The sequence below is a fragment of the Sinocyclocheilus rhinocerous genome, unplaced genomic scaffold (genome assembly GCF_001515625.1).
Source record: "Sinocyclocheilus rhinocerous isolate Xijiao unplaced genomic scaffold, SAMN03320098_v1.1 scaffold3131, whole genome shotgun sequence".
Taxonomy (NCBI): domain Eukaryota; kingdom Metazoa; phylum Chordata; class Actinopteri; order Cypriniformes; family Cyprinidae; genus Sinocyclocheilus; species Sinocyclocheilus rhinocerous.
The window spans coordinates 73,535-94,996 of NW_015651495.1; the positions used below are offsets into that span (position 1 = coordinate 73,535).

A 21,462-nucleotide genomic window follows, 5' to 3' on the forward strand; every position below is an offset into this window, starting at 1 on the left:
TTAATGAACTTTAAAAAAAAAAAAAAATCCAAATTCAGGATTTGTAATGTGTGTTGATAAGCTAACTGTTGATCCATGAGCTTCTACTAAAGTGGAGCATGTGGTGTACTTGGATTAAAAAAAAAGAATAATAAATAAATAAAAATGCAAAGGTGCTCTAAAAATATCTGAGCAGGTTCTATAAATGGTGGCGAGTTTCTTTTTCTTCTGCTGACTGCACTACAAGAGGTCCGGAGGAGGGTCTAGTCCTACGCTAACTTCTAACAGCTACACTAGAACGGGAAACAGAGGCATGTTCAGGGATTCAGATCAGCAACTTCACTGAGCACACAGCTTACATTCAGCCAAAACGTTTTTTTAATGTGAGGAGTCAGCACACTTGAACATCAAAACATATTCAAATGTCATCTAGTGGACTGAATACATTGGCGTATTGTGATAAGTTTTCATATCACAAAAAAGGAAAAAAGGATGGAACAGAATTATAAAATATCATTCACATGATAAAAATGTTAGCGTATTTATTGTACGACCTTGCCTTCAATTTGGTACAGCTGAATATTATTACACAATATAGTAACCACAAACAAAGCAACACATTTCAGCAGGCGAAATACAGTATCTCTGCATTTCAGACATAAAGCATCTGAAAGAAATAGTTTTATCACTTACTAACAGGAAGGTTTCAGGTCTTTTTCTTTTTTTCTTTTTAAAGAGTATTTCCTCTATTATTACTATTAATATATAAGTAATCACATTCCTGCACAAATGTGTTTCATGAAAAATGACAACAATACGTCTCTGGGATCTGGTCATAAATGACAAAATCAATACCAACAAAATAAGTTGAGGTAACGGGCGATACTAGCAACGCACACCGAGCAAAATGACAGTGACCTGTCAAAACCAGACAAGGAACGCACATGCTTTTTGTGTACAATATCAGAGACGGAGCCTCAGTGTGTTAGAGGATATCTTGGTATCATTTTAAAAAGCCCTATGCAACAGAACCAGCACAAATTCTTCAAAAAGGGAAATATCTCAGAAGAATATAGTTGCTTAGCCACAGCTATGTTTAAATTACTGTTTGATAGCGCACGAGTCATTCATTCGTGTTGCTATTTAAGTGATACTGATAACACCTTCATTATCCATTATCCCTTACAGCTCTTCAAATGACCGCTTGGTATGTAGTCAGAGCACGTCCTGCTTACATTCATAATAAAATGTAAACAGAAACCACAAACATTTACATGGTAAAAAAAAAAGAAAAAGGAAAAGAAAATGCACGATAATAGATACTAGTCAAGTAACAGTGTAGTTGTGTGGTTTTTTTGTGTGGCCGTTCTGTGGAGTTTGGTGGGGTGACATTTATTTATCTTTTCGGACGGTCAATGTCATCGATAGCTGCGAGGAGTTTCTGTCGCGCTTTCTTGTTGATGTGGGACCCGAGGCAGACGTTGACCAGGTTAGTAAGCTGCTTCATAGAGTACTCCTGGTCAAACACAAAACAAACTGGTGATAAATCTCTACTGGAGATGGCTTACATCATTTTAATGAGGAATTAAAGCCGGCCTTGCACAATGGTTTTGATGGTGATATTAAATTAGATTAGCTTTGAGATATTGTAATTTTGACTAAAGTTTTAAGACAGGGGTGTTTTAAAAAGATCTCTAATTTAAATTTCAGAAAGAAATGTTGCCAGGTTGGGTAAGTTTGATTCATTTCTGTGAATAAGATCAAACATATAATATTTAATATTCTTTAGTTCATTTAGCCTTGATTGCTTTTGGTTTGATTACTACTGATGTGCTTTTCACCTGATTTTACTTTTTAGCAATTTCAAAGCATTTGGCAATTTGAAAGGATTAAATCCTTTTAGCGCCTTTTAACAACCTGTCTACATTGTGTTGTCAGCTGTCATCCATCTTACCCTGTGGTTCTTGATGAACTGCTCCATGTCGTTCTCAGTAAGGTAGTATGCTTTGATGTAGGTCTCTACGAACTCCTTGTCTGGAATTGGTCTGAGGTCGGTGAGCTTCTCCAGCTTCATCAGGAACTGCTGGAAGTCCAGCTGCATCAGCGCACGTCCTTCATTACTGCATTTCTTCACATTTGCATAGCTGGCAGAAAGCAGGAGAGAAGGAGAGCAGAGGTGAGTGTGTATCAGACAGATGAAGGGCATTCATTAACTGTTGACAGTTTATGCTACATTAATTGTAGAGACAGTCCCCCACAGTAACCTCTGGTTAAGTGTCTCGCTCACGAGAATGGTGGTGCTTGTAATTCCAAGGGTTACATGTAACCTTATGCCCTATCACTGATGGAACATGGAACCTCACTAACCACCATAATGTAAATGGAATGTCAATAAGAATACATCAATAAACAGATAAATAGAGCAACAATGCAGTGACCGACCAGAATAAAATCTTCTAACATCCAGGGCCATGTAACAAGATTTACAGCATGACAGCTGAGATCATTATTTTTGCTTCTCCCCTTCTGAATGTAAAGACATAAAAGTGTTAAAATATAGGGGTGCATACTCATAAAATTATAAATCTGGTTTTCAGCTCTAGACTGTGGGATATGGCACAATTCAGCCTTTTGACTGGTAAGAGACACCAAATGCTGAGGGCCATTTTTGGTCAAATTTGTCATTTGTTCAGTTTGCCACATTTGGATTTGTCCAGCTTGTGAGTCTCGGTTGCAGACCTGAGCCCTAAGCATCCAACACAACCAAACCATCGATTACAGTGTAGCTGCATCCAAGGCAAACAAGCATCCATGCGGAGTTCAGTGCTGTTGACACCCGTTTACTTTTTGGCTGACAGCGGTGTAATTACTTTCTGTAAGGGGAAAGATATTGCTGGGCCTATTGAGTATATCCAGTCTGCCAATATATCCTTCTGTTTCCCTGTCTCCTTCCTTCTTCCTGTCACGTTCTGCTTGATGGCCGGCAATGATTTGGAATGCAACTCGGCGCTGCACTGGCGGAGTCTACTTGCAAAAAGAGCGGCTGAAATGGCTATCAGTAGAATCAGTGCTAGGATGAATTAGCTAAGGGGCCATTTAGATTTTGGAAGATTTTTTCAAAATTTGTCTCGTTAATTACATGTAATTCAGTTCAATTCAATTCAATTTCATTTTTATTTATAAAGCACATTTAAAATCAACCTTAGTTGGCCAAAGTGGCGTACATAAAATGAAGAGAAGAAAATAATATGAAGAAGCACATGAAAAATTACAAAGAATTAAAAGCACAAGAAAAAAAAAAAGTTTTTAATATGGATTTGAATTCGGCTAATGTAGGCGCAGTTCTGACAGACAGCGGCAGGCTGTTCCACTGCTTAAGACCAGCTACTGCGTTGCAGACGAGATTGTGGTACCGACGAAAGATGACAATTTTTGATCTGAGTGATCTAGAAGGATTGTAAATGACAATTAAATCAGAGAGATATTTAGGAGCTAGTCGGAGTTATATAAAAAATTGTCCTGGCTATTCCAAGCTCTATCATTGCAGTCAGTGGATGTTGCAGTTGAACAGTCCACAAGTCGTCAAATAAAGCGCGCACATCCATAATAAAACGTGCCTCACACGGCTCCGGGGGGTGAATAAATGCCTCCTATAGTGAATCCATGCATTTTTGTAAGAAAAATATCCATATTTCAAATGTAAGCGAGACTAGCATATCTCAGAGGCGCGCGCCCTGTGCATATGTGCTGCGTCACCCGCCGGAACGGCTTCCGCGTATGACAGATAACGGAAGTGAGAGAGAAGTGTTTATTACATTTGAAATATGGATATTTTTCTTACAAAAACGCATGGATTCACTACAGGAGGCATTTATTCATCCCCCGGAGCCGTGTGAGGCACGTTTATTATGGATGCGCGTGCTTTATTTGACGACTTGTGGACTGTTCAACTGCAACACCCGCTGACTGCAATGATAGAGCTTGGAATAGCCAGGACAATTTTTTATATAACTCCGACTGGATTCGTCTGAAAGAAGAAAGTCATATACACCTAGGATGCCTCGAGGGTGAGTAAAACAGAGTCTAATTTTCATTTTTGGGTGAACTAACCCTTTAACAGACACGCGCACGAGGCAGCCATTGTAAGTCCGCAAGACCGCAAGTGCACATGAAGTGTGCCATTTGGGACAGGGCCTGTGTACTCCGGTTCAGAAAGGTAGGGTAGGGCGAAAAACTCCATCTCATTTTCTCCTCAAACTTCAAAATCGTCCGATATCGTTGTTTTACCTTTTTTTTTGTAAAGGGCGTTTGACTTTCTTTGCACGTTCACTTTGTAAATAAGTTTCGGTACTTCGCCTACGTCACGCGTGACCTTTCCAACCTGACTACGTAATGCGTGAGGTTGAGCTAGTGCACGATGAGCATTTGTGGTTAAAAAGTATACAAATGTTTTTTTTAGAAAATGACTGATCGTTTCGCTAGATAAGACCCTTATTCCTCGGCTGGGATCGTGTAGAGCCCTTTGAAGCTGCACTGAAACTGCAAATTGGACCTTCAGCCCATTGGTTGCCATTGAAGTCCATTATATGGAGAAAAATCCTGGAATGTTTTCCTCAAAAACCTTAATTTCTTTGCGACTGAAGACAGAAAGACATGCACATCTCGGATAACATGGGGGTGAGTAAATCATAAGGAAATTTTTAGTCTGGAAGTGAACTAATCCTTTAAGTAGCACACAGTTTGAGTTCATGGAGACAGGATTCCAATCTCTTGTATGCCAAATTGTCTTTACTTTTTTTTAGGTAAGTAAAGTTGTGTGCCGTCCGAGTAACAGTGGTATAGTAGTATGAGACCCCAAATTTACTCATAATTGATCTCAGAGTTAGCATATATAATGAAAATAATAATGGTGCTAAAATCGATCCCTGGGGTACACCACAGGTGAGGTGAGGTACCGAGGACAAATGAACACCTAAACTGAAAGAAAAAATTTGACAGAAAAGATTGGAACCATTTAAGTACCCTACCTGTAATACCAATGGAACGTTCAAGCAGAGATAAAAGAATCCTGTGATCCACAAATCTAAAAGCACTAAGGCCTGTGGTCATTAAAATATCATTAAAAACTTTTAAGAGAGCAGACTCAGTACTATGAAGGGCTTTGAAGCCGGACTGAAAAACGGCGGAAATGGAATTGATTTGAAGGTAATTCTGCAATTGTATAAAAACAGCTTTTTCAAGGATTTTGGCTAAGAACAGCAAATTGGAGATGGGTCTGTAGTTAGCATATATTGTGGCATCAAGTGATGTTTTTTTTTGAGAATAGGAGTCACAGTGGCGAGTTTAAAGCAGGCTGGAACAGTCCCAGTCAATAAACATTTGTTAATGATATGCAAGATATCTGGGCTAACAATATCAAAGATCTGTTTTAAAAAATGGGAAGGAAGAACATCATGAGGGGTAAAAGTAAGTTTCAATTTTAAAGTGATTACTCTACATGTCTGAAGGGAGACCGGCTCAAATTCACTCCACTGTGAACAGGAGAAAGTAGGATCAGGTACAGGAAGTATCGAGGTAAAAACTTGGGCTCGAGTAGTATTGATTTTGTAAGAAAAAAAGCTAAGAAAGTTTTCACACTCAGAGGGAGAGGTCACAGATAAAGTCTTAACAGAAGGATTTAAGACAGAATCAATAGTTGAAAAAAAGCGTTCTAGAGCAATGTGAGTTTTTTTTTTTACAATGATATCGAATAAAAATGTATGCTTAGCAACCCTGACAGCCTTTTGGAAATTTTGTAGGGAGACATTAATCTTTTCAAATGATAACTGGATCATTCTTCTATCTATGTTCAAGCCATCGGCACTGCTGTCATAACAATCGGATATCACTGTTGATCCAAGACTAGGACTTGTTTTGGGGATGGACAAGCTACCGAGGTGCAATAGAGTCTAAGATGCCGGAGCATTTATTATTAAAAAATTGTATCTGCTCCTCGACATCTAAATGTGATGTAATAGAATTGGAGATTAGAGAACTGTCAGTCCCCCAATACAATTCTGAGAAGACAGCATGAGAATTCAAGGTCAAAATATGAGACCAACGTGCTTGAAGTGGTAAAGTTTTAGGTGGAGCTGGAAGGAGTGCTGAAAAGAGCACTGGTCTGTGATCGGAGAGTGGAGTATCACAAATATCAGCCATAGACAAACCATATCAGTATAAACCAAGTCAGTATAAAGTCAAGCATATGACCGTGACCATTCACCCACTGGATAACATTCAACGATGACAATAAATTGAAAAATTCCTTAGCTAAGGCATTGGCAGAGCAGCATACATGAATATTGAAATCACCGAGTATTAGAATATGGTCATGTCAAAACATCCCCTAAAAGGTCTGCAAACTCATTTATAAAATATTATTCCAATTTAAAATAATTTATTCCTGTGATGGCAAAGCTGAATTTTCAGCAGCCATTAGTTTCATCAGACATCAGTGTCATATTATCCTTCAGAAATTAATTTTTTGATGAAGAGAAAGTTCAAAAGAACAGCTTTTATTTGAAATAGGAAACTTTTGTAACGCTATAAATGTTTTACTGACATTTTTGATCATTTTAATGCGTCTATATTTAGTACAATAGGCTTAGTAGTATGTTTGTGTGTGATAATGATAAATAAAAAATAAATAAAAATAAAAATGTAAAATCAAAGATAAAATGAAGTAACAAATGACACTAAACTATAAAGATAAAACTTAAAAAAACAACAACATTTTAATGGCATCATTGCTTGCTGGTGGAGTGGTGATAAACATTGTGGGTGAGTAAAAAAGGTCTCAAATTCAAATACCAAAAGATCATCCTTTTTTTTAACAAACCATTTTTAATACACCATACCACAGCGAGTTCAATCATAGATGCGAAAATGTATTTACTGATTTTTTTTTTTTTTTTTAAAGGAGTTGCAAAACATTAAACACAGTAAAACACATTTTAAAGTAAAAAGCATTTTATCTGGAGAGGGGGCACAGCCATAAGTCTACCCATGCCGTTGACCCTGGCTGCCAACGTGACACTGTGTGAACACATACTGACAGTAGGTCTATAGCTAGAGGCAAAAACTGTTGGGTAGAGTTCGTTTGTTCACAACTGACTTTTTTGGCATTTCATGATTATTATTAATGTTTAGGAAACTGTCCCAGCGTTTAATCAGGCATAGGACGATGGTAATTTTCTCAGCTTTCAAAATGCTGTGGATGCTGTCTACCTGAACATGTGATGATTACAGAGAGCGTTAACTCCCTGTAATTGCAATCACTGTTCAGATTTGAACAAAACTGCACAGGCAGAGAAAGCAGCGAAGCTATCGGATACAGACTGCTCTGGCTACACACAGGCAGCCTCTTTAACACCTCTTTCAAACAACCTACCCTCAAAGATTGAGCTCTGCCATTTTCAAACAAGTGGCCCTTGACCTTATGATGCAGATGTACAGCTGAATCCTGCCAGGAGGTGCTTGCCAATCTATGCTGGGCCATGCTCTTATAAACTATATATTTTGTCTTGGCAAAAAACATGCTTTTAAACAATCACAGTCCTATACCGAACCTACCCTCTAAAATCAGAGGATTATGACAGGTTGCCACTACTGAAACCCTAAATCTTACCCTAATTAGGGCTGGGTATCGAGTTCGATACTTTTTAGGCACCAACCGAATTGCCTCGATACCATTGAGTATCGAAAAACATCTCGTCGTTCGGTACCAAATTTCGATACCTAAGGGGTTAATCTCATCAGCGTCAGTGAGCCAATAAGCCTGCAACACACGACAGATCGATCAGTGTTTGACATCCGCGAGAGCGATTCGAAAGCGCACGGAGCAGTCTGCTCTCTTTAGCTCTCGTGGTACTGTAATACACCAGTATAGAGTAGCGCGGGAGCTGCGTGGAGTTCCGATCATATGCAGATGTCCGTTCATACTAACGTTACACGACCGAAAGCGCGTTATGTGACCATTCATGCAAACTGTAGCATAATGCTACATAAGACAATAAATAAGATTTATATTCCGCTTTTACTCAAAACTCACTTTAAACCACCATCGAGTGTTTGTAATAACTTCCGATTGCCGTCTAACAGGGCCGGATTTACGCATAGCTCAAGACATTGAGCAAATAAATATAACAAACAATAGGGTAAAAAATGACAAACTATTTCCATGTCTTCCACCTTTTTTATGTAGGCTACAGAAATCATGCTTTCTTTCTCCCAGTCTCTCTCACAGACGCACACAGTGCACACACGCGGAGACGCGAACAGAAACTTCTTGTCAGCGCTGCACCGCGAATTTATCAGTAAAATAGTTTCGCAGCTGAAAAAATACATGACATTTCTCAGTAGCGAGGTTCATGAAGGAGTTTAACTTAAAGATTCGCTATTAGTAGACGCTGCTGCTGAACGCTGCTGAGAGACGCATAGACGCAGGTATTCACACGCACTTAATCTCTCTCTCTCCCTCTCTCTAATAACCGCATTAGACTGCATTAATAACTGCATTAGCCTGCATATCAATGGCTCAAGCCTCTCCTGCCATCTAATGTGTGTTTTGGCCATGTAATGTTGCTGAAATTAAATATGTTATTACCTCTGAGTCAGAGCAGCGATCATGTAAGAGAGAACACAAGCAGACAGCGCTGGAAGCTGCTAATGCTCATCAGTAAATCAGTGGAAAATAAATAGAAATCATGATTCTGTCTGAGCTATGCATTTTAAAACGAACACTAACTAGTGTAAATGTAGCCTAACAGATGTGTAAACTGAAGACTATTTGAGCTTTATTAAAACTATAACGATACCCAGCCCTAACCCTAATATCTGATTAATTAATTGACAAAATATATCATTACCATATTGATTATCTACCAGATTTTAAATTGTGCGTGCTCACTTCCCCTATTTTGATATCTTACATTTGTACACTTGTCACCATCTAAAGCTCACTTAATTACATTGTTAAAAGAAATCTTTACACATTTCAAAATTAATATGCATTTTTCATAATGTACATTATAATGTCCTGGTGTCTATATTCACTTGTAGTATTTTAAACAGTTGATTGTGTGTTTTTTTTATTTTTATGTAGATTGTTTTGGAACAACCCACTTAGCATTGTTCGGGAGGCAGAAACACTCTGTCAGTTTAAATCTAGATTAAAGACCCATCTCTTTAACCTGGCATACACATAACATACGATCACTTTTCTATAATTCAAATCCGTTAAAGAATTGTTAGGATGCATTAATTTTGTCAACCGGAACCGGGAACACTTCCCATAACACCCGATGTACTTGTTACATTGACTAATATTAGCACAGATGCCATTCTTCTTACAGTTTCACTTTTATTCCGAGATCACCGTAGCCACCCAGATCCAGTCCGTATTCAGATCAAATGGTCACTGCAGTCACTTGGATCCAGTCCATATCCAGTCCAGATGGTGGATCAGCACCTAGAGACGACCTCTATAGCCCTGAATGTCAGCGGACACCATGTCAACTAGACGAACCCTAGAGACAGATCCCCTGTGAAGACCTCATCAGCCATTGGCTCAAGACCACAAGAACCAAACGAGTCCTCTGCTCAATCTGACGTGTGTTGCAGCCTGGAATTAAACCACACCATGCAGGTTTCGTCTGGCCAGAGGAGAACTGGCCCCCAGACTGAGCCTGGTTTCTCCCACGGTTTTTTTTCTCTCAATTTCTGTCACCGATGGAGTTTTGGTTCCTCGCCACTGTCACCTTTGGCTTACATAGTTGGGGACACAATTTCTGGAAACATTGTTGGCTTGATTGCACAGACACTATTGGAAGAGAACTGAACTGAGCTGGATGATGACATCACTGAATCAACAATGAACCGACTTTAACTGATAAACAGTTTTCTATTGTCCGCTTGCATTATCAGCACACGCTTCTCCTGTTTAACACTGTAAAGCTGCTTTGACGCAACCTGTATTGAATAAAGCGCTATATAAATAAAGGTGACTTGACTTAAAACTAGGGATGCACTGATACCACTTTTTCCAGTACTCGCCCGATACCGATACTTTTATTTTTGGTACTTGCCGATACCGAGTACCGATACCGATATTTTTATTGCATTTGTACATTTTTTAAATATTGGGTACAGAAACCAAAAGGGTATGTAGTAATGTTTAACATCATATTCATTGCATACATATACTTCGTAGTAGACATCCTTAACTCCTTTCTGCTGTCTGTTGTTCTGTTGTCTGTGTTTCTTTGTTTGAATATGGCGCTTATCACATGCTGTGTGGTATCGGCGTTTGGTATCGGGGCATTTTAACGAGTACGAGTACAGGAGACCAGTATCGGTGCATCCCTACTTAAAACTTTAGCAGCCATTACTCCAGTTTTCAGTGTCATTCATAAACTGTTCTAATATGCTGATTTGGTGCTAAGGAAAAATTTCTTATTATCAATGTTGAAAACTGTTGTGCTGCTTAATATTACCTATGCCTTTGATAAACAGATTTTATATAAAATATACATTTTTATGTATCAAATAAACGTCTTGAATGTTACTTTTGATCAACTGAATGTGTCTTTGCTTTAAGGTCCTCAGGGTTTTTGAGTCTTAATGTGCACAGCTTTGTACACACGGAGTACGCAGACTGTACAGAGGACCAACTACTAAGGAAGGCATCAAATGGTGATTTTAACCAAGGCACACATTTGGCCAGAGGTGGCCCATATGAGACTGAACAATACAGGAACGATGAGTTTGTAGAAGATTATCTAGAGATATTCTGGGAACATACTGTCATTCCACATCAGTCCATCTGTCCTGTTGTTTCACACTCTATTGTGCACTTACACTGTGCTTTTCAGTTGTTTAAAAAAAGCCTGTTCATCTCTGGACAGTGTATGATTACTTCTTTATGCACTCCCGAGCTATATAAATGAATAATCAATGGATTACATGACAAGAGAAATGCATTATTCTGATACATTTTATTCTCACATGTGACTAAATCCAGATGTCTACAGTGAAGCTTTACTATGAAGAACCTCTCTGAAGTCAAGAGGTGCCTGTCAAGTCATGTCAAATGTGCTCCCAGCAAATCTCCATTATGCTGAGGGGGTGACGAGTACAAGAGCTTCTCTGCAAGTCTGTGAGCGGTAAGATTGCCAGCACACTGAAGATAATATACTGGGGTAAGGAAAGAGTGATGGAAGACAGGTTGACAACAGCTCTCTGGAGAAGACATGGCTTCTAAGTTGCTTGTCGCACCGTGCCACACAAACGTCTCTGATGTTCATTTACAATAATCTGGCTCTCGACTAATGACAAGCAGATGGGTGCAAGACGGATAGTGCAAGAAGAGGAAACAAGAAGGAAAAATAAATATGAAGAAATCAAACAACATTGATGGATTTATATATGCAGCTATTTGAGAGCAACAAAGCCATTCTGCTCATGGCACAAAGTCATTACAGACATTTGATGAATCCTCACAGAACTAATGCATTTTTACATTATCTACAGTATGAACATGCCTCAGGAAAAAGTGAAGAATGGGGAAAAACACTCCTTCAGGTAAACACAATGACAAGAGTTGTTCCAAACACAAGATTGATGAGGCAGCTGAAAATCTAAGTGTTTCTTGCTTTAAATCAAACATCATCAACACGTAGCACAAGATTTTGCACACCCACGAATCCCCAGTGATAAAGGGTTTACATCCCTCAAAACAATTACTGCCAGCCAGGCCATATTGAAAAAGCCAAAAGCTCTTCTTGCTCGTAAAAACACTCCACAATTTAAGCAGAGGAATAAAGAACAGGAGAAACTAAACCTTTCATTCAGGCTTGCTGTTTTAATACATATACAGTAGCTTTGGTTTAAAAGCATCTGGCCAGTAGTACATTTGCCTTTTGCTTTAAAAGTTAATATATTATTGAAGTCATAGAAAATTAAACAAGTCTGCTTTAGGAAAAAAGGTATCTATCTATCTATCTATCTATCTATCTGTGTGTGTGTGTGTGTGTGTGTGTATATATATATATATATATATATAGATAGATAGATAGATAGATAGATAGATTGACAGATAGACAGACAGATAGATATATCAAGTGATACTGAACACTGGAGTAATGTGTTAAAAATTCAGCTTTGCCATCACAGGAATAAATTACATTTTAACATATATTAAAATAGAAAACAGCTATTTAAATTTGTAATAATATTTCACATTATTACTGTTTTTACTCTACTCATCCTTCAATGTTAAATACATTTTAATTATACTGGGTGAGACATTCAATTATCCAGTGATCAGAATAGCAGCTTCATGCTAATATCGAATCCACTTGTGTTCACTTGTGCTTGCTTGCACCATAAATATCAGTGACTTTGTGAGAAGATTAAATCAATTAAGATCTGCCTGATGAACTTCAGGAAGAAGTTGTTAGGAGGAATGTAGACGGTTATAAAAAGACTGGCAAAGCTTTTAACCTTCTATGTCCATTAAAGCAAAACAGAAAGAGCGTGGACCAACCCAAACACTTCTAAGGTCAGCCCATCTTATAAGACTGGATAAAAAGGACATTTGTAAGAAAAATTACCAAGATGCCAAATGGTCTACATGGAATTCCAGAGCTGTTTGACTGAAAGGGGAAAAACTGTCTAGACAACAGCAAGTGTTTGAGCATTTGACGTCTTATGACTCTTTGGGAGATCAGCCAGAAGAAAGTAACTTTTGAGACAAGCCAACAAGTCAGCCTGGAATTTGCTAGAAGCCATGTGACCAAACATGAAATCTATTGGAAGAATATTTTGTGGTCTGATGAGACTAAACTTGAGCTCTTTGGCCTGAAAGTGAAGTGCTATGTTCGGCACACCAAATACAGCGCAATACCAAAAATACCAAGCAAGATGGTGACAACACCATATTCTGTGGTTGTTTTTCAATAGGAGGAACTGAAAACTTTGTGACAACAATTTGCCAAATATAGGCAAATCCTTGAGGAGAAGCTGAAAGGTAAATATTTTTTGTAAATGAGAAATATAAGTGGAGAAATGGCTAAAGGTAAATTTACTGGATAAATGTTTTTAATTCACTCTGGGATTTAAAAAATAAAATGAATTAAAATGAAAAAAATAAAATAAAATACAAAGCACTGTAAAACTAGTTCCATCAATACTATGTAAAGTGGTATTACCATAGTAATAGGAGGTCTCTGGCCATTGCTGGACTCAGTGGACCTGTATGTGATCCAACTGCTCCTGCAAGCTATTTTCTTTGTTTGGGAAAGCGCTGAGTGGTTTGTGATGGCCAGCATTCCAATAAAAACATTCTGTGGTAGGAGATGTATCTGAGAGCAGGTGGTCTCATATACATCCACACCCATTTGGTTCAGCTTGGTAGCCCACTTACCCCTCCACTAATGTCCTGTTGGCCAGACGGATGCAGTGCTCCCATAAGACATTGGACACAGGTAGAGGAATCCGAACTATTTTCGACACATCTCCCAGTCTCTGGTTAAACTTCTCAAACTCCTGCAGAAAACAGTTGATGATATATGGGTCAGTGTCATGACACTCATGTTTTGTTTGGATCTATTCATTAATTAAAAAAAGATCAATAAACAAATATTGAAACATAATAAATAAAAACATTACAATTGGAATTCATACATGGAATGACTTGAATGCACCTCTTTTTGATTTCCAAATTAAAAAAATATATTTTAATTTGGATATATAAATTAAAATATATAAAATATTTTTTTGTCATGGTTATAAAACTCTCCTGATACCACATTGAATATAAAGCTTCATAAACATAATATTTATGAATAAATAATTCACAATATTTGTAAAAAAAAAAAAAACAAGCTTATTTTAAAACAAGTACTCAAGGAAAATAGATTACTTTTTACTTGGTCACAAGGACATTAAATAATATTGAAATTGATATTGAATCATATAGTACATTTCTAAGAACTTCGAATGTGTGTTTTAACCTAGATTGCTAAAAGATAGCTTTTTATAGGGGACACTCTTAGTTGTCATTGACCCTTAACCATTTTGTGTCGCGTCCTCCCTTGTGTGCAGTGCTTGCTGTTAACCATTCACCTTAACCATCACTTAACCACCATTCTTATAGGGTAGTGTTGGAACCATCTGGATGAGAGGTATTTTAGCATGCTGTACAAGTCCAGAAATCCAAGCAAAGGTGTAAATTAATCACAGAATCAGAGAAGCAGAAACAGCGGTCTATAAATGTTCACTGGAGCCATATTGGCAAACCAGGTTGTCAAACCTACAGGATTCAGGCTATACAAAGAAACTGTCTCTGTAGTGCAGATGTCTCGATAAAGCCATGCCACGTACAAAAACCTGCACTGTATAAGCCGGCGTGTTGATTCAGCTGTGCTCGAGCCCTTTTCTCTTTCACTTGTGACAGGAAAACCCACCCATAACTTTCTTAACACAATGACATATGGCTCATTTTTGAGCCAAGGACTACATGCACTGTGGGCTCGCACCTTGAATGTTGATAAAAAGCCAAGAGCACTAAAACTGCTGTGCAAGTTGTCTGGGTTATTTTGCAACCCTTTAATCTTCTGAATTAATAAAAAAAAATATCCAGTTTATTTTACAACTTAGAAATATGGTTTTAAAAATAATGGAAAAGTGATGGTGTCAAGATTACTGTTTCTCAGTATCTAATTATAATTTATAGTTCCTGCAAGAGACAGTATAAGAATTCATAGCAAGAAACTAATCACAACAAACATAGATCAGATTATTTGCACTAGGCCATGTTGATAACCATTAAAGCAATCCAAACTGAAAGGTTTTTGATTTCTAACAAGTCTTGCATTTGGGGGGCGGGGGTGCGGGGTGGTGGAGACCAACATTTTAATGTGCTTTTGTGCTGTGTGATGAAAAACCACATGAAGATTTGACCCACTTAGATCCTAAAGAACTGTAATGTCACTTCTGAGCTGTCATCAGTATTGGTTCGAAATGGTCACAACAATATCAGTCTCTTAAATCAATTCACAGAAAAAGCTAAGAAAAAATTCTTATTTAACCTTTTAGAGTTTGTGCAAGCTTTGGAACGGGTTTTGAAATTAGTTCTTAATAGTGAGGAATTAACTTCTCCGCCTCTTTTCCAACATTATCTATTATGGGGAGTGGGGTAAAGCGAGTTCTTGCCTGCTTAATCTGGCAAACTGCGCATCGTTCTAGTCACAAGGCTATATGCAGTATTTAGAAGTGGCCTATAATATACAGATTAGTGTGATTTAGGCGTTTTTTTTAACTGCAACATTCTTTTTTTCACTTTTTTTCTTTTGCTGTAAAAAAAACCCCATCCAGGTCTAAAAATAAATCTCAAATAAATGTTGATGAATTGGCTATTTATGAAAATCATGTAAATTATTTGTCTATATCTTAGCTAAACGGGTAGCTCTGCCAGATGCTTTGGGGTAAATTGTGTCAAACTGTGGCTTAACAAATAGTGGTTTTAACTGAATAACTTAAGAAAAGTCAAAGGGGTCCAGTGTTGTTTGGTCCAGATTGACTTGCATTGCTTTGGACAAAAACAGCTGAAAAATTATTTAAAATATCCTCTTTTGTTTTCCACAGAATTCATAAAGGTTGAGAACAGCATTTAAATGATGACAGAATTTTCATATTTGTAAAAATTGAAATGAAAATTGAACAGCTTACTTTAACCTATAGAAATGAGAACCGGTACACCAGTACATGGCAGTTAGAGACAAAGAACAGTGCATTTCTGCTCTATAATGCAGGCAACTAATTGTGATATTTACTAATACATACAATATAGGCAAATGTCATTTATGGGCCCAGGCACCTGGATGCCATTTTTTTGGAAATTTTAAATAAAGCAAGAGTCAATGTAAGTCACTAGTATATTTCCACAGTTACATAATTAATTCAGTCAACTTGTCAAACCTAGACAAATTGGCTTCAACAAACAGACTTGGCACAGGGTTACAACGATGGCACCAGGACAAACAGGCACAGCGGCTTCACTCAGCTTAGCGGGCGCACAAAGGTGAGCCTCATTTCTTCATTAGCAGCCAAGCTCCATTACATTCCCCACAAAAACTTTACAGCTCAGATCAGGAACTTATGTAAATCCACACGATTATGCATATTTCTGGATTCATCGTGCTTCCTCAGCAAATAAGCCAAAGAGATAATTCAATTGTGAAACCCCATCTGCTCACGGAGCCTTTTTTGTCTCAGTATATGCGTCAGCCATTCAAACCGCTCCCTAACTCCATGAAAAATTCATATAGGCTAATGAGCAAAGGTTATAGAAGAGATGTGGACATGCAAAGAAATGAGACACCCTCAGTCCAGTCACACTTAACTGAGACATGGGCTAGCTTTTTTCCTTTTAAACTTGCCCCTCAAATTCTGCATGTGACTCCCAAAGCCTGACCATTTAAATAATTCAGATCCTGACAAATAATTCATATCGTGATCTTTCAATCTAGAAGATTTCATGAGGCACAGTCATTAGGCAAGGGGAAAAAATGGACGAAGAAAAAAATCTGCATGAAGAAAGTTAACTAGCAACCTCAGGGTAAACATATCAATCAAGCCTGCTCGTTGTGGGCATTAACTTGTTTGTTCGCTTCAGTGGAAGTCACAATTCGTCCAGTAAATTATATCATAGATGTAGAATTTCCATGCATTTGTAATGTGCTGCATGTGGAACAGCAACAGTGACAGGGGACAGTGACAGCTATACTGGGCTTTCATTCAAGAGTTCAAATCCCACATGTCTCTCCACAGCAGCACCTAGAGAAGCAGCACTTAACCTGAATTATCTCACTTTAAACATGCAGCTGTGTGAGTGGGCATGGGTTCAACAACACAAGGTCCACTGCACATGACTACGCACTTAGACTTTATTTCAGTAAATGAGAATTATCTGCTGTGCCAGTGCTGCAATTCATTCAGAAATCAAATGCTTATAATAATGCAAAGTTGGCTTATGTATATATATTTTATATTTCATTTATATATAATTATATATTATATTATTATTTTTATATATTATTATTATTATTGTTATTATTCAGTATATACAATACCGTTCAAAAGTTTGGGGTCAGTAAGATATATATATATATTTTTTTTAAGTCCCTTATGTTCACTAAGGCTGCATTATTTGATTAAAATACAGTTAAAACAGTAATTGTGCAATATTCCTGTGTTGGCAAAGCATCATTACTCCGGTCTTCAGTGTCACATGATCTTTCTGAAATCATTCTATTATGCTGATTTGCTGATCAAGAAACATGTCTTATTATTAATTATTATTCTTATTATTCTTCTGGTTAATATTTTTGTGGAAACAGTCATTCATTTTGTACAGGATTCTTTGACGAAATACAAAGATGGAAAGAACAGCATTTATTTGAAGTAGCATGTTTTTGTGACTTTACTGTCACTTTTGATCAATTTAATTAATTTCTTAAAAAAACTTATTGACCCCAAACTTTTGAACTGTAGTGTAAATAATAATAATTATATATATATATATACATAAATATAAATAAGACCCTGATAAAAATGCTGATTTTAGATGAAAATTTCAGACGGCACTTTGAGGCTTTTGCATCTGAACTCTTCATATATTCCCTGACAGTCAGTGAAATGCAGAGCAAGTAAGGATAATAGTTGTCCTCTATGAGTGCTGTGCAGTGATAAACGCAGCATATCACCCTGCCAAAGTGCCATCTGTGGTCCATCTCACCTATGATCTCTCCAATGCACGTGCAAAGATATTTAAAATGTACATTTTTTCTGATGAGTCTGCTTGATTTAAGATCTGCCACATGTTTTCACAGTAGATCATCACAGACATCTATATATCACAGTCAAAGGCAAGGTCACTGAATTATTACAGTGTGTGATGCTACATATTGGTCTGAAAAAGAGACTTAATCCACATTTAAAAATGTATGAATGCCATTGCATTATATAAGACGTATGACTTAAGTTTCTAAAAGTGAGAAAACATTTGGGGTCACAGTGTGTCATGGAAGTCTGAGTACAGCCCAGTACAAGGGCCAAATATTTGTAAAGTATGAGTGAATACCAATGTGTGTCTAGTAGGGTCAAAAATAATGGGGGCTTGGAGCAAAAATGCCACCAAAATGAACAAAAATGCCTCCCAATTTCAAGATAAGGGGGCAATATAATAAGTAAGAGATTCATTTTGCAGTGTTTTCTAGGAGTTTTTGTGAGAGTGCATAACTTGTGCTAAACTGAAGTCATAGAACGCTTCAGTGATGTGGAAAATTCTAGGCTCACTTTTTTTCTGAATCTAATTCATTCCCTGTGTGAATAATCTTTTGGATTGTCATGCTACTAAAATTCCAAAATTTAAGTCTTGATTTTCTAATGCGAAAGAAAAACAATAAACAAATTCATAAATAGTTCCTGAGTTCCTGTTTTTTAATTAAATAGCCTACTATGTGTAGGCTATTTACATTATGCAGTTTTTGTGTAAGCACGCCATCTGTGATCACAGAATCCTTTTTCACACAGAATCCTTTTTTTGCTTTAATAAACGCAAGGTGTGGTCAAGGTCTCAGGACACTTTTTTTATTTTTATTTTTTAAGTTAAACTTATTTTAAACGGTCAAACGTGTATATCGTCTCAGGTTACTTATGTAACCATGGTTCCCTGAGTAGGGAACGAGACACTGCGTCCTCTAGGGGTCGCTATGGGGAACGCCTCGTCGTGACCCGTGTCTGAAGCATACATTGAAAAAACACCAACTTGTTGGCCGGCGACAGCCATGACCTAGAGAGCGAACTACTCAGGGAACCATGGTTACATACGTAACCTGAGATGTTATTCAGCCTGACACCTCTGCGTTATAAAAAGAGAGCTTTTCGGCATTAATAAACAGGAAAAAAAGTGAAAGAAAAGAGAAAAGTTGGCAACAGTGTGTCAGAATAGCTAAGAGTGTGACTTGCTAAACTATTTGTATTTTTATATCTGTATTTTTATATATTTGTGTTTGTGGCATTTATCCTTTTGTAAAGACAGACCAGCATTTAATAAAAAAAATTATAAAAATAAAATAATAATAATTATAATTATTTAATAAATAATTATATAATAAAAATATGCTGCTTTGCAAAAAAAAAATGCCTAATATTACTTTTCATTTCCATCATGCTCTTTTCACAAAACAAGAATGAAGATTTTTCAAATTATATTTAAATTTCAGCTTTAATACACTTTTTAAAATAAAAACTCAAATATCAGAAAGTATAATTTTTAATGACAAAAATAACTATTTAAAATATAAAATTTAACTTGTGATCTGCAAAGGAGAGGAAAAAATATGTTCAAAAACTCCATTGAAAATAAAAAGAGTTTATAAATAAATAAGCTTTTTTCACAAAATCTGTGATTTTTCTATGCCTGTTTGGATGCAGAAAAAGCAGCAATCTTCTGGATCATGTTTGCATTTTCTTTTGTCACCGGCCATAATTCTGACCTTGAAATCAGGATCAGGCATCAAATAATGTCATACATGTGAAAATGGGCTGAAAATTGATCAAATTGGCTCAGATTCAGACAGTTTTTCTGCTGATTAAAGGAGGATAAGACTTCACCACATAAATGATTGTCAAAAGTATTTTGTATTTTGGCACTATGTTTAAAATCAGCACATCAGATTTAATAAGAAATACATATTGGATTTCATTCAGCAAATATGAGGTCTGTGCATTTATTCATATTTTGAATTAATTTTATACTTTTATAATAATATTATCTTCATTTTGAAATAATGTCCACAGTCCACAATATTAGTTTTTGTAATCATTTAATGACCAATAAAAAAGTGGGCTATCAGAGATTGCCGAAAGCTATATTTTTCCCAACAAGCGGCTCAAACATTTTAGTGAAGGCTGTAAAATGTGCCACAGCTAACTCTCAGTCAGCGTAACGATACCAAAAACAGCGACTTCAGACTCTTTGCCTTTCTCATTATCACTCTCTGCGGTCAAGTGTATGAAGACCGCTTTGTCCGCTGCAGTCTAACTCAACACCCGTCCTGTGATTGTAATGAGGGGATCTGAAGTGTAATTCAGAGAAGAGTCGCTCTCTCTGCGTGGGTTAATGGCTCTCTTTTGTTGAACCGGAGTTCACAGCTGGCGTTGTTAATGTTAAGCGTGCTAGTTTCTGTCTGCGGGCATTGAAATCATGCCAGCTTGCTGTACATCTATACATCATTACGTGCTTTTTATTTCATAATGATTTGCTTCAGTTTTTGAGTGTTAAGCATAACCAAAGAACCCACGCTTGTTACCCATCATCATCTGGTCTTGAGGTTCTACTTAGATGCCACTGGGATAATAAATAAAGTGCATTTATAGTTTCAAGGAACATTGCAGCGGTTAATGGTTTGCAGGAACTACGCAGCCGCTCATTGTTTTACGGTCAAGTGTAGCTCAGTTACGCTGCGACTACAGTTCAAACGATGTCCACTGCTTGTCTGTAAAGTTATGCAATCTTGATTAAGCAAGACTAATGACCCCCTCCTGCAAATTAGACAACGCGGCCTGAAATCATCAGCATTTTGTGTGGGAAACAGGAAATGTATAATTTACTTTCCGATGCTCAACCACTGCAGAAAGAAAGAAAAATGTGAAAAATGTTCTTCACATGGCACCATTCAGAAATGTATATGAAATGAATCACTAAACCTAAATAAAATGTCTGGAAAGCTGTGGAATTTTGACGAGGTCATTAATCATCTTTAGCATTTTATTTTTTGGCTTATTGTTTGCCGAAGCATATATGTGTATCTCATGTACACTGCTGTTCAAAAGCTGTAAGATATATATATATATTTTTTTTAAGTCCCTTATGTTCACTAAGGCTGCATTATTTGATTAAAATACAGTTAAAACAGTAATTGTGCAATATTCCTGTGTTGGCAAAGCATCATTACTCCGGTCTTCAGTGTCACATGATCTTTCTGAAATCATTCTATTATGCTGATTTGCTGATCAAGAAACATGTCTTATTATTAATTATTATTCTTATTATTCTTCTGGTTAATATTTTTGTGGAAACAGTCATTCATTTTGTACAGGATTCTTTGACGAAATACAAAGATGGAAAGAACAGCATTTATTTGAAATAGCATGTTTTTGTGACTTTACTGTCACTTTTGATCAATTTAATTAATTTCTTAAAAAAACTTATTGACCCCAAACTTTTGAACTGTAGTGTAAATAATAATAATTATATATATATATATACATAAATATAAGACCCTGATAAAAATGCTGATTTTAGATGAAAATTTCAGACGGCACTTTGAGGCTTTTGCATCTGAACTCTTCATATATTGAATCATAAAAAATCAAGTA

At 36.9% G+C, this 21,462-nt stretch overlaps 1 protein-coding gene across 1 annotated transcript in view; it reads right to left on the bottom strand.

Moving 5' to 3' along the window:
* Positions 1 to 196: 196 nt before the first annotated feature.
* LOC107712924 (syndetin-like) overlaps positions 197 to 21,462 on the bottom strand; it is a 158,439-nt gene continuing 137,173 nt past the window's right edge. Inside the window, exons 26-28 of the mRNA XM_016518325.1 lie at positions 13,442 to 13,563; positions 1,934 to 2,123; positions 197 to 1,495 (exon numbers count right to left, since the gene is read on the bottom strand). Of these exons, the coding sequence (XP_016373811.1) occupies positions 1,376 to 1,495; positions 1,934 to 2,123; positions 13,442 to 13,563 (432 nt within the window). The 3' untranslated portion in view covers positions 197 to 1,375. The remainder of the gene's footprint in view (positions 1,496 to 1,933; positions 2,124 to 13,441; positions 13,564 to 21,462) is intronic.